The sequence below is a fragment of the Macaca thibetana genome, chromosome 5 (genome assembly GCF_024542745.1).
Source record: "Macaca thibetana thibetana isolate TM-01 chromosome 5, ASM2454274v1, whole genome shotgun sequence".
In the NCBI taxonomy this organism is placed as follows: domain Eukaryota; kingdom Metazoa; phylum Chordata; class Mammalia; order Primates; family Cercopithecidae; genus Macaca; species Macaca thibetana.
Genome location: NC_065582.1, coordinates 87,903,316 through 87,918,018, shown reverse-complemented (window position 1 = coordinate 87,918,018; position 14,703 = coordinate 87,903,316). Strand labels below are relative to the sequence as shown.

At 36.6% G+C, this 14,703-nt stretch overlaps 1 protein-coding gene across 6 annotated transcripts in view; it reads right to left on the bottom strand.

Moving 5' to 3' along the window:
- Window positions 1–3,355: 3,355 nt before the first annotated feature.
- PPP3CA (protein phosphatase 3 catalytic subunit alpha) overlaps window positions 3,356–14,703 on the bottom strand; it is a 330,028-nt gene continuing 318,680 nt past the window's right edge. For 5 of the 6 annotated variants that reach the window (XM_050791104.1, XM_050791110.1, XM_050791108.1 and 2 more), the window contains 3 exons: window positions 12,136–12,233; window positions 9,104–9,133; window positions 3,356–5,976 (listed from right to left, as the gene is read on the bottom strand). In XM_050791104.1, coding sequence (XP_050647061.1) covers window positions 5,780–5,976; window positions 9,104–9,133; window positions 12,136–12,233 — 325 coding nt within the window. In that variant the 3' untranslated portion in view covers window positions 3,356–5,779. The remainder of the gene's footprint in view (window positions 5,977–9,103; window positions 9,134–12,135; window positions 12,234–14,703) is intronic. The other variant, XM_050791105.1, reaches the window with a different exon arrangement.

Genomic DNA, 14,703 nt, shown 5'->3' with positions numbered 1-14,703 from the left:
CTCTCTATAAACACAGCTATCTTTATTAGCCTGTGACTAGCCCTGTCAGAACCATATGAGTTAACTTTTATGAAGATGTTAATAGCTGACAAAGGTTGGTGGTTTCCTTCTCTGATTTGTATCAAAAAAAAAAAAAAAAAAAAGATTTTTAGAGAAGGTGCTTTTGAACTCAAAGGAATGACTCATGGTAAAACTTCCGGAAGGTAAATGGTGTTGAATATATATTCAAAAGGCATTTTGTGAGCAAATTCTGGCAAGCTGATGGTGATAATGGGTGTGGTTGTTATGGTAAGGTGGGGTGGTGTGAAAGAAGCAAACTTTTCAATATGAAAGCATTCCATTCTCTTCAAGGCCGGGCAGCTTTTTTCACTGATTCTTCACCAGGAATCTCCAGATACTCCACCACCACTAATCTCCTTTTTCTGGGTGAAGTCTAATACACTAAAACAACCACAACTACAAAAACCACTGCTTTCTTCCCATAACCTTTTTAGTTGTGAATGTTGTATTACATACTTAAATAATTCCCACATTTTTGTGTAAATTCATATTCATTAAACAACTATAAATGAAAATTGAATTCATCATGCATAATCTTGTGTAACAGCCATGTTAAGCAGTAAAATATTTGCCTGTGCTAGAAAATCTGTAGAAATAAAAATACAGAACTGAGTTTTAAGTTTGCTGTAGAAATAAATTGGACTGGGTTTCTCAAACTTGTCTGATCCGTAAGAATTTTGGTGGATGCTTATTACAACGTAGGCTCCACTCCTGACCTTTGGGGACCAGGAAATTCTTATGAGAAAGAGCAGGAAACATTGAATTGGGTAAGTGTTTCAGCTGTTCTTCAATAAGGGTTTGCCATTTGGAATCTGGGAGTGCCCACACCATAAAGCCATGCCAAAAAAAATTTTATTTCTCCTTCCCTACCTCCCCTTCTTCCAAGAGACACTATGCCAGGCAGTGTTTCATTCTAAGAATGCAAAGATAGCAACAATGCTCACTGCAGTGCCGGATAGACAATAAACAATTACATGCAGTGGATTAAGTGTCAAAACGGAGGTAGCACAGGATACTGTGTGCTTAGAGAGGAGGAAATGACTCATTCCAGTATTTAAGACAAATCTGACATCTGCACATAGAAGATGCATGAATACAGACCCAGAGGGTTGAGGAAGCCTGGTGTCTTCCGAACATTGTAAAAAGTCCACTATGGCTGAAGCTCAGGGTCAAGTTTGGGGTAGATGAGACTGGCAGGAATCAGATCGTGAATACACTTACATGCCACCTCGTAAGACTCTCTGCAGGACAGTCCTGCAGACAACCTGGAGTTGCTGAGAAGCCTAAATATTTCCAGCAACTGGTATAAAAAGATTTGAAAATATAACATGACAAACATGTCTTAGGAGTGAAGTTTAAGTCAACTTTGTTCTAAGCTAATATTCTATAGTAGTCAATTAAAACTTTGATAATCTAGTGGAGACTCTTTTCAGCTGATATACAGCAAAATACATAAAAGAGCTGCTTTGGTTGATGCAGAAAGCTCAGCCCCATGTCAGTATTCCTGGAAATACAAGCTTCTAGCCAACAGTTTGCAAATCAAAGTTCTGTGCTTTCAGAAGACTGAATAATTGCATGGATATTTAGAATCTTACTATTGAAAGGTAATTACTTGAATGTCTATCTTTGAAGAGTTTCTTCGACTACATGCAGTGTAACTCCTTCCAGGCAGCATCACTCAGGAGGTGTCTAGGCACTGAGTAAAGTCTGCCCGGGTTTTAACACTTGCAGTAAAGGGGAGGCACTTGCACTCTCCTGCAGCTTACTCTGTAGTTAAGCAGAGGCATTCCTTAAGCTTCTACTCTATGGTAATTAGGCATCTTTCTGATTTAAAGAATGTCTTTTGGGATAACCAACTCGGTATTATATCTATCATGACTTCTGATGCTCACCTTTTAAGTTTCTTCAGTCCTTCCTTAAAACAGACTCTCTCTCCTGCTGGGTGTCCATTCTCCCACATGCATTCTGATTTGACAAAGTTGCCCTTTCAAAATTCCATCACCAGACATAGGTACAACAATTCTTTCACTACCTTCTGCCTCCCATTTCTATGTATGCATTTTTTAAGAAAGAAATTTGTTCCGAAAAGTCCTGGTCAGGGGCTTTTCTGGCTAATATTACCTTAAAATATATAAAGAAGTAATATCCATGAAATGAAAGAGCAGCTGTGTTAAGCCTGACAGTGACTCACTGTACAATGGAATGCTGACATTTAACATTATAATAAAAACTGGTATGTTGTTAAGATTGGCAGGCATTTTGTGTGTGTATGTGGAAAAAATAAGAACCTAGAACGGTGAAAGGAACATGGCAGAGGCCTGGTGTTTGAGCAATGAATAAAGTAAAAAGCCACATAACAAGGGAAAAGGACATCTCTTCAGTTGCGGAGATCTCAAATTTGTTCAACCCAAGGGGCTTTCAGTTTTGAAGAAACTGGTGGGGCAAACTGAAAGATCTTCTTTTCTAAATGGAGTGTGACAAGAGGGATCCAGTGAGTGAGAGACATGAAGTAGTAGAGTGGAAGTGTGAGACATTTCAGACAGACCATTCCCATGGTGCCTCCTATGGGGCTGACTTCATGTTGGGGACCCTGGTTTCTGGGTAGAAAAATGGATGTGTATTAAAATTTATTTCACATGGATGTGGTGAGGGTGAGAGGGAAGACGTGTTTCAGGACAAGGCCATTCTGAGGGTTTCAGCATCACCACGACACCATGTTCTGGGCTGATGCCAAGAGATACTTCCAGCTTTGGCGTCATCCTAAGTCACACACTGTAGATGGGCAGAGATGTTTCTCCTCCTCTCCAGTTTGTTCACCTCATTGCACAAGTTTAGTCTCTGAAGATTTTTCTTTCCTTTCCTCAAATACCATTTAAGGAGAATAGAAGTAGAGGATATTTGAGACAGGAAAAACAGCTGATGCAGGGTCAAATCTAGCTCTTCATTCTTGAAAACACAGTTGAAAATTCAGCACTGAGTTTGAATCCCATGAGAGTGAAGTCACCATGGGGACTGGGTGCAGGAGGACGGGGGACAGGAGGTTGTTTCTGTGTGTATGTCTGTGTCTGTGTGTAACCAGAGGTACACTGGCATGAGCAACTAAAGAATTCTATAGTTTCTCCAAAAGTGAAGGAGGGAAACCTAATAATTGATGGTCTGGAAAGGTTATCCCTTTTGAAAAAATAACTAGTTCTATATCAACCTTTATTGAGAGACCAAACTATTATGGAAAAATACACAGTATTACTTTCCTAACCATTGATCAGAAAGAGCAAGCAATACTCACATCAACTGCTTATTTTAATGTCAAATGTTTATTTCTATGCCATAGTTGCCTCAGCACAATTTGTAAAAGAAAGGAATCCAAAAAATGAATTTTTGTTTAGTCAGGATATTTTCTCTGCAGTTATAAGAAAGAAAATAAACACCATGATACCAGAATCACCATTTCTTTCACATCATTCTAGTAAGTTGCATCTAAATATTTTCCTTGGTTGCCACTTTTTTTAGGATGGAGAAATATCCACAGGAAAAAATGTCTGAATTCATTAAAATAAACTTGGGATAGTCTTTGCCAGACTCTATCTAAAACATCTTTGTTTTGGTATGCTATATCACTAATTGCCATATTTTTATTATTTAATATAACAGGCATACTTTATTATATAAAACAAAGTACACTAAAGATGAACAATGTTAGAAACAAACTGAAATTTGGTGTTTCTTAAATCTTCGGGTGATTAGATAGTAGCTGAAGCGTGGGTATACAAATTTCTTATTAATACAAATGCAACTCTCTTCTGTGATGAAAATGCACTTAGTAGCCTAGTACTTTTTGCTTTAGCAGATAGGGCATCCAATACAACTGAAACAACCTGATAACAAATTAATTTTATTTTTCAATAAAAAGGAATGCTCTGGTTTCTTAACTGGCTCCTTGAGGAAGCCAGAAGATGGCATCTGCTCTTTAAATAGACTTCTCTTATCTGATTTGAGACACAAATCCACCAAGATTCTTACAGTGGAAATAGGCACCACCCCTCAGATCACAAGGCCCCTAGGAAGAAGCCCTGTGGAAATCAGCCTGTGATGTGTGGTGGTGGGCCAGCACCTAGAAGACACGTGGTGGTTGTGCACATAAATCCCTTCAGCGGACTCAGTGGAAGGATGAGAATTCTGTAAGTTCATGCACATTTTATTGAGTAGTAATATAAAATGCTTTTTCTTTTTCATTGTTACAAGTGCATGCTTTGATTGCCAACATGTCAGAAGTCAAATTACAAAGGCAAGGCTTTAGGCTGTAGTGAATTACTTGGGCACTTATACAATTGTTAAAAAATATGAATGGACTTTTGTTGTAGTTGTTTTCAGAATGAACCAGTTGTAACCCGTAACTGATATACAAAGGGAAAAAAGTGAAAAAAGTACATATTTTGTGGCACATGACAGAACAGAACAAAATAACTAAACTGTTATGACATTAACAGTTACCATGCATTTAGAGTTTCACATGTAACTACAAACTGATTATAATTTCACAAGGTTTGCTAAACATGCTAACCATCTACATGTGCACTGACAGGCTTATGTTAAAAACTTTAAAGAATACTCTCCCCTTTAGATTTTTTCAAAGCTTTTTTTTGATTACAAAATTTCAAAGGCATTAAGCATTTTAGAGAATATAAAGTACGCCAGTATACATACATTTCCAGTATATGTCAGACCACTAAGCGCATTACAGTCCCATACAGGCCGATACAGCCATTTTTTTTTCTTAAAAAACATGCATAGGCAGATTTTTTTTTTTTTTACAGAATATAGATGCTTTATCACTGTACTTAATATGGTGTCTTGTTCACTATACTTAAAAATGCACCACTCATAAATATTTAATTCAGCAAGCCACAACCAAGACTTGATTTTATCAACAAAAATCCCTAAATATAAACAGCAAAAAAGATAGATGTAATTATTCCAGTTTTTTTAAAACTTAAAGAAAAGATATTCATTGCCGAATTAATAAGATAAGTGTTATATGGAAAGAAGGGCATTCAAGCACACTAAAGAAACCTGAGGTAAGCATAATCTGTACAAAATTAAACTGTCCTTTTTGGCATTTTAACAAATTTGCAACGTTCTTTTTTTTTCTTTTTCTTTTTTTTTTTTTTTTAAGACTGCCTAATTCAGTTTATAGCCATTGTCTGACAAGAGTAGCAAAACATTATCAATAAATAGTCCTTAGTTTGTACATCATTTTGTTAAAAATGTTTGATGTCATCCATTTTTAGTGCTGCGACTGTAAACGTACAATAGAATAAGAAATTAGACAAAGTTTTTCATGTCCAGTAACAGAATAAAAGGCCTTTCATTAACCTATCTAGAAGTCCCCAACGCAGTAGGAAAACATGTTCATTCCCCTAACATTGCAGTATATACTAGCATTAGCTTTCTTTTTAAAATTTTTTTTCTCTATAAGCATTTTTAAAAGGCATACCCCAAAGAGGTGTTTAATCACCACCCCCACCAAAATATAGTTTATTATCTCTCTCCCTCTTTTTTAATGATAGTGTAAACTGAATCCAATTCCTGGCCCCCAGAGCAAATAAGCTACTGTCAGAGGCAAGAACATCCAACTGCTGATATGCAGCAATCCCCATCATGCCCTGCAGCTCAAAAAAAAAAAAAAAAAAAAAAAAAAAAAAAAGTGAACAGGAAGTGGTCACTGAATATTGCTGCTATTACTGCCATTGCTGTCCGTGCCGTTAGTCTCTGAGGTGAGAGCCTTGTTGATGGAGTTAAGGTTGGCGTCAGAGGGCATGGCATCTCTGCGAGGCGGCATCCTCTCATTAATTCGGTCTAAGCCCTTGGCTTCCTCGAAGCTAGTGATCTTATGTTGTGGTGAAAATCCTTTGATAGCTAAACAGAAAATCATTAAAAAGAGAAAAACAGGATTATCCAAAGGAAAACAAAAGGCACAGCTGTTGCAGCAGGTGATGTTAGAGATTTCTCAGTGAGAGGGAATCCTTCAGTGAAGAACAAAGTGACGGGACCTGCACACCACACAACAGACTCCTTACCATACTCGGAGGTAACCAAAGGTTTGAAAACAGCCAATGTCTCTTGCCAACCAAAATGTCCTCTTGAAGTTATTAAGATGTAAACATTTCTCCTGTCTTCATGAAAGTTTAGATCAAAGAAATTCAAAGTGGACACGTAAAGAGGAAAGCTGCTTTCAGGGACAAGCCTCTAGAACCAGCATCAACTGGCCACATCATTAGCATGATTACTGCATCAAACACCTTAACCTAGACAGGCTGCAGCATGTCCCTCTTTGTATTCTTCCATTGTGCTAGGTAATGGCAAATTCAGTGGAATCAGTATGTCTGCTATACCTAAAAACCTAGTAAAGGGCTTAAAGCAGGAGCTAAAAGGAGCTAGAAAAGGAATTAACTAGGGCATTTCCATGCCATCTCAGAATCCCAGAAAGAACTTCTTGACAAACAACTCAATGATGGCATGAAAAAAAACGAAATTATAAACTCCTGTTTCTCCACTCAACTTTGGAAGCATGTGGAGTGAGTGACAAGGTAAGAGAAACTCAAAAAAAATCAAGGTAAGATCACTAGGTAAAAACGTATTATCTGCCCTTCAGCAGCGAACAGGTCAAACTGATGTTCATCTGGTATCCATTACTGCCTAAATGAAAGAAAAACTCAGTAGATCAACGTAGATGTAAGTGATGGTTAAATTATAACAAGGAAAAAATGCCTTTCACAATATTTAGCAAAAATGAATTGAACTGGTTTTGGTCCTATTCAATTAAAACACGGAATCTCAAAGTGGGAATGATACTTGATTTTTCAAAAAAGTAATCTTTAGTGTGCTACAGAGATGGGTAAGGCATTTGTACAAAAATCTTAATGATTTCTTCAGTGAGTACACCAACTGGTGAGCTGCAAATAAAACACATAAATGGGGAACCAATGACATCAGTTTGCTTTACTCCCTGTGAAGTGCAAGCCAGATATTTCAGGGCCAATCACCAATGCTCAATTGGGCTGCATCACCATGGCTGATTAAGGATAATTTCATGGTACCTTTATCCTCCCAATCTTATTTGGGGGGGAAAAAAAAAAAAGGAAAGCAGTTTCAAGCTGAAATTTACCAGTCACTCCTACGCAAATGTGCAGTGCCTTTTATTAGTATGGATGAGATTCCTAAAAGATATACACAGTCGTTTCAATACTCATTAAACGATAAGAAACAAGTTTCCCCCCCCTCTGCATTTTAAAGGTTAGCATAATGGTGATTAGTCAACTGTGAGAGGAATAAGATGGGGAAATGGGGAAAGACCAAGGCCCAAAGCAAAGCTTGTTAATTCTTCTCTAATTTAGTAATAAATTGCAAAATAATAGAGCTGTCTAACGAGCACCCACCCTGAAAACTAACTCAATTATTTTGATGTACAAAAGAATGGCACGAAGTGGTACTCTACTGGTTTTTTTTTTTTTTTCAGACTACTGTGAATATAATTTCATCATAATTAACAGGTATAAAAGTTTGTCATCATTATCATTTATGAAATGATTTAATTAATTTAAATGATAAAAGTGAAATTTCTAGGTTTTAAAAGCCAATAGGGTGGGAGTGTCAAAATTAAAAATCTAGTGAGAACAATGGATACTTCTGGAATGGGGCTCCATTTCTAATCATTTTTGTCCATCCTGGTATGGAAGAATGTGCTCTGCTGTAGTTGCTGGTCAGACAATGGGTATTAGCAATTTACATTGGTAGTATACTTAACACAACACAGAGTCACAGAAACCACAGAAAACAGCCAAACTATCAACAAGAATGCACACTGCAGATTAGAATTTGCCAAGAGGAATAGAGAATTCCCACATAAATAGCAGTTTATTCACTGCTATTTAGGAAGCAGTTGTATTTTCTCTTACAGTGCTATTGTTTCCCCTACCATACCCAAATCATGTACAAATTGGAAGAGTCTAAAGTGGCACTTTTTATATCATACCAAAGGACCATATATGCACATAATTTTGAGAAAAACAAAAAAATTACCTTGCAAGAACAAAATACAACTGAAGAATTTTGTTTTAAAGGGGAACTTCAAATTATTATTTTTGAAATTTCCAAAGGATATGGTATGTATATTATTAACAACTATTTTGATTATGCACTTCTCTTATAACTATATATTTAAAAAGCAGTCAAGTAAAAAGCAATTACTAAAGGGTCAACTCTACTGTCCTTGAGTAGTGCTAGGACACAGCTGGAGATGGACACTTCTTTATTTCCCCTGCAGCTCCTAGTACTGTGCCTGGCACAAAGCAGACACTCAGTATACATTCATCAATTGAGTGTTACTTGATACTTGCTATTCTTGTTATTGGCCACTTACATAGCCACTAGATGCTTTTGAACTTTTTATAATATTTAGATGGTGTTAATTCTCATACAAATACCAATAGGTTAAAATTTGATTTAAGATTACCAGAACTGTTCATCTCATGCACAGCTGTCTCATGTTGGAATATTTTTTAGAGACATAAATTAATGTTGAACTACAACAAAGCACTATTTAAATGAACATTTTTTTCCTTTGGCTACAAACTTCTGAAGACTAGAATTAAGATGGCTATTTTTATTATCTTCAGTGCTGCCTGAAAGTGATTTGAGGGAGGGACATGGTTCAGCTCAAAGATTATTGTTTTATAAGCTACTGGTCAAAACAGCTGCCATAACCCCCACCCCACATCATTCAAAATATATAATCCTTTTGTTTTCTGTGATTCTATTATTCATCATATACAAAAGTCAAACATAGCTTTAAGGGAAAGAAACAAACAAACAAACCATAGAAGGACATTTTCCCCTTTAAAGCAAGAACACTTTGGTTAATACTGAGCCACAACTGTTAGCTCAACACCCACACACTCTGTACAAGCTACAGCAAAAAAATGAATACACCCAGCAGAGCCCTTATCTGTTGCAGGTACAACAGAAAGGGGACTGGCCAATTTACCTTCATCAGCCTCAATAGCCTCAACAGTAGCTGAAGAGAAGAAAGGGGGTGCAAAATGAATGAGAAAAATGAGCAGAGGATTTTTTAACTCTAAGAACAAATCAGTGACCATCAAAGGAGCTAAGAGAACTAATGTTCCTGTAAGTGCTAGATTCTGGCACAGACAACAAAACAGAAATGCTAAAAAGAAAGAAAAAAAAATGCCACAGAAATTATAAATTTAATTTATGAGCTGGATACACCTATCTGAATTAAATGCTTTGGTTTTTGCCCACTAAATAAATAACAAACAATTAACCCTTTAGGAAAACACTTAGGAAAATTTCTTTTACACGGACTGAATTATAAGAGATTATGTAAATCTCAACTGTGCTTCTGACTCACACAGAATGCTATAAAACCTCTGCTATGCTTGGTGATTTAGTTTCAAAATGCCAGACAAAATGACGGAAGTTGAAGCAGTGCCACAGTATCAGTGGGCTCATTCAAACTATTTAATATTAAATAGCACTATTTCCTAATGTGATGGAAAAGCAGGGGGATTCAAATTTAAAGAAAAAAAAAATCAGGGTGTCTAAGGAGATAATGCATGTGACTCTTTAAAGATAAACACATCGGGCATGATTAGATTTGGGGGTCGGTGGGTAGGAAGAGTGTGAAGGAAAAATAAAAAAGGAAACGTATGATATAATCTGGACATCTTTTTCCAGCAAGCCCAATTATATTTTCTTTTCCTTAGTGGAATATCCTTTTTGGAAGTAAAATTCTTAAAATGTTACAAATCAAGTGGTAAGGTGCCAGTAGTGGCAAAAATTCTACCAGCATTTTAAAAAACAGGCAGCCTAAATACTGAATATACAGAAACAGCATATTTCAGAGGCAGAACTTGAAAAGCCCATTGCTTTATCAGCAATTTTTGTAATAAGGTTAGGGTCTAAACTTTCACTGTGTAAATGTATGAGTCTTTCTATGTTATTAAGGTTAGTTTACACTTCCCTAATTAAATCTTAAAACTCCTCTGTAACTCCAAAATGTTTAATATTAAAATTCTACCCCTTGACTTTAATTTGCATTTTTCTTATAATTCAAGATTTTAAAACTACAGCAACTGCAAAATGTGCACTATAACTTACAGTGGATTCTAGATTCCTTATGATAAAAATAGGGAATAGTTATCACCATGGAGAGAGAGTACATAGCAAAGTTGTAAGTAGTTTACCCTTTTAGACAAATTGAAGGGCATCAGGCAATACATTTTGGAGTTGTATCAATGTATGTGGTTTAAAATATACAGTAAGTTTCCAAACCCATATAGAAAGGTTTCAACCCATATGTCTTTTATGTGTATGTGTGTTTGTGTGTAGGTTCAACATAGAAAAACACAAACCAATGGATTTAAAATAAAATAAAACTGAATAACCTAAGGAAAAACACAGGTGAAAATCTGGAAATGAAACAAAGAACTGGAAAAACTTAAGTAATGTAGGTTTAAAAGTAAAGCAAAACATTCAGAATCACACCAGCACTGACATATTAGAACTATGGTACTGCCCACTATTAAATGTTCGAAAGCAAATGTAGCCCACAGTTTCTGATAATACACTTGCTGTGCCTTAAAATGTGCTTATCAGAAACTAGATTTCAGTCAGTTAGGTAGATGGTACATTTTGGACATGTAAATGATCCATTTATGCTAATGTTTTAGTAAGATATTTAATTTGGTAGAAACATTTTTATGTGTGTTTTTTTAAAACTTGTTAAAATAATTCCTAGTGTAAATTTAAAGGGGGCGTTTACTTCTCAATACTATGTATCTTCCTACCTTCACTTAAAAATTTTTGTCTTTTTGTAAAAACTCAAAAGACACTGATTTGGAATACATTCATCTGAAAATAAAGACAATTATTGGGATGCAGCCATGATGTGATCATTCAACAATACTATATTCATGAAGTTGATCACTACTCTTCATGTAGAAGGTTATTAAATAACATAAATGAGAATAGTGAGTCTTCTAGATTGAAGGGCAGGGACAGAAAAGAAAATACAAAAAAGATTTAAGGAAAGATATAGGAAAATAAGCAAGAGGCTGAGAATGTTTTGAAAAATCTTACAGCATATTTTCATTTTCATTTTTTTTCTGTTAAAGCCTCATCTAATAGCAATTTCCTAGTGTTAAAATTGTGGTCTATGTAATGATAATAGTTAAAATTGATTAAAAAAAGTAACAAAGGTGAAATAATTTATAGGACTGTGCTGCTAACATGGTAGCCACTAGCCCCCTGGCTTATTTAAATTAAATTTAATACAAATTAGATAAAAGAAAACACTTAATTTCTTGGTTATATTCCCTATATGCTCAACAGTCATATGTGCCTTCTGTATAGATACAGAAATTTCCACCATCACAAAAAGTTCTGTTGGATGGCACTAGTCTAGAAAGCTACACATTTTAACATAAAATCTGTATTGTAAAGGAAATGTTACTCTTTTTTTCAAAAATGTAGTTCTACTCAGTCTCTTGTTTTCAACTGATAAATCAGCGAAAAGACACATATGGCTTCCGATTTCCATTCAAGAGGATAATGAAATCATCTCCCTAAAATCTAGACTTCCAGGTATATTTTAGTTTTTGTGTGTATGTGTTAATCTCATAAATGAAATGGATAACCAGCATACTTATCAAAAATGTAATTAAAAAGTTGTTTTTGACAACGGAGTGGCTCAAAGTAGTCAAACCTATTGTGCATGTAGGCAACCTAAATGAGCTGTCCTGTAGCTAGGCTGAATACATGTAGATTCACATGGGAATGAGGGAATGGGGGAAAGGTGGAGTAGAGACCATATTCCAGAGAATGAGGGAGCTATTATGTTGGACATGACTGATCAAACTGATTGGGGTTTCAGCCCTTCTGCCAGCTGAGAAGAACTGAAGACCAAGACAGAGCTTAAATGAATGAATAAATCAGGGCTCTAATGACACAGCTGACTGTGATGCCCTGGCACACAGTCATACCCATCGGTCTGCTTACCGCTTTGTAGGGTTTGCTTCCCTCCAGAAAGTACTCCGCTGGGGAGCATGCCAGTCGGGGTCAAGCCTTTCAGCGTCAGCACACTCTCACTCTCTTCTCTGGAAGGCACAATGAGGGGTGGCATTAACCTTTAATTTCTTTTGTGCAAAAGAAATGACTCAAAGGAAAAAAAATGCATATAAGAACCCACATTTCCTTCTATCTTGGCTCTCTGGATCTTTTTTTTTTTTTAACATACTTTATTTTAATTTATTTATATACTAGTAATGTTCCATAAACGATTGCTACAATAAAGTTTACATTATCCAATTAGGGAGGTTCAGTTTCTTTTGAGTATCGAAGATAGAGAAAACCATTTTGATTTTGTAATCAGGCATCTCAATGAAAAGTGTTTGTTGTGCATTCTGTATGTTAAAAGTGAGCCATAGTGAATGCTGATGTTAAGTTTTTCAGCCAAGACTCAGCAAAAATAAGAGGAAGTGACTTGATTTGACAGAATAAAAAAATAGAGCATATGGAGATTGAAAAAAAAACTGATTTGTGGATTAGGGAATCAGGAATTACATTCAGTGGACTTTTAGAAATTAAGGAATTTAGTAATTTAGATGTTACATGAAAAACACATAAAATAATGGCAAGTAGCCAGTAAACCTACTGGCAAAATTTCCCAGCCTTTTTTTCTTTTTTCTTCAGTCACTTTCCCCACTGATTTGCTAATATAAAATTATTTTCTTACTCAGCATGACAATTGTTTTACAATCAGTTTTAAGTACACCATTATTTCAATTATATTTATTAATTACTTGACACTATTAATCATTTTGAATTGTTAAATCCTCATAATAACCATGACTAAATAACCACTCACTCTTCCACATAGTGATACTGCAATCCTACATAACCAGAAAAAAGTCTTTAAAATACAAATTGTATATATACACACATACACACACACACATATATTTGTGTTTACTTACACACACACACACACACACAGGAAGAGAGTTTAGTATGTAGAATTATCTACTCCAAATTTTTATGAAGGTGTCTCACATGACTCAAACAGATTTCCTGAACTTTTCCCCAAACCTGCTACTACCACAATCTGTTTTCAACTCAGAAATTAGCAATTCCATCTTTTAGTTACTTAAAAGGATCACTCTTTAACTCTTTTTATCCTAATTCCATATCCATTATATCAGCAAATATTGAGGGCTCTGCCCTCAAAATATTTCTAGTTTAACCAGTTCTCACAAAGCTACTACCTCATCTCTTTTGACAACAGCTTTGTTGATATATAAACTTGGCATAGAATTAACCTAAAGTGTTAGGATTCAATCAATGGTCTTGAATATATTCACAGAGAGGTACAGCCATCACCATAATCAATTTTAGAACATTCTCATTACCCCCAAAAGAAATTTCATACCTATTGAGCAGTCACTCCCTATTTCCTTCAGCCCTGTATCACTTCCAGTCACTTTCTGTAGATTTGTTTCTCTTGGACATTTCATATAAATAAAATCATACAAAATACAGCCTTCTGTGACTTCCCTCTTTTGCTCACCACCAGTATCACCTACCTGGATTGCAGGAGCCTTCCAAATAGTCTCTCTGCTCCATCCGAGTCACACTCTTGCCCCCTCCTCCCACAGCTGTTCTCAGTATGGCAGCCAGGGTGAGGCCTTCCATACCTATGCCAAATCCTGTCACTTGTGTATTCAGAACTCTCTAATGGCTTCTCCTCTTCTGATGGGTGAAAGGGAGGTTTCACAAAGGCCTTAAAATAAACTAGCTACCCCACACTCTCCTGTTCGCACCCAACTCTTGGTCTACATTTCCTACCAACGTCCACTTTCCTTAGACATACCCAGCACACTCCACCGAGGGGCGCTGCACTTTTTTGTCATCCTCCTCCCGTGGCATCTGTGCGGCTCACTCCCACTCTGCCTTCTAATCTTTGCTCCAATATCGCCTTCTAAGCAAGGACTTCCTTAGGAATGCCATTTAAAATAATAATCCCTTTTTCTACTCCTTCTCCCTTTGCCTATTTTATCTAAGGCACTTATCACCCCTGAAAAACGATACGGTGTGTTTACTTCCCTACTTCTGGTCTCCTGCCCACTCCATTCCCCTCCCGCCGTTCCCCGCCCCTCTGCACCCCCCAGCTAGACAAGACTCATGAGAGCAGGGGTTCTTGTCTGCTTTAATCACTGCTGCATCCACAGCACCCAGACTAGAACAGTACCTGGTACATAGCTCACATTTCAAAAGTATTTGCTAAAAATAAAACAGTAAAAGTTGAATGGAGAATGGAAATGTTAATCCATATTTTAGATTTCTGTATCCTCTACTGCAAAGTTTACTTAAAAATAATAGGTTTGGCCGGGCGCGGTGGCTCACGCCTGTAATCCCAGCACTTTGGGAGGCCGAGGTGGGCGGATCACGAGGTCAGGAGATCGAGACCATCCTGGCTAACACAGTGAAACCCCATCTGTACTAAAAATGCAAAAAATTAGCCGGGCGTGGCGGTGGGCTCCTGTAGTCCCAGCTACTTGGGAGGCTGAG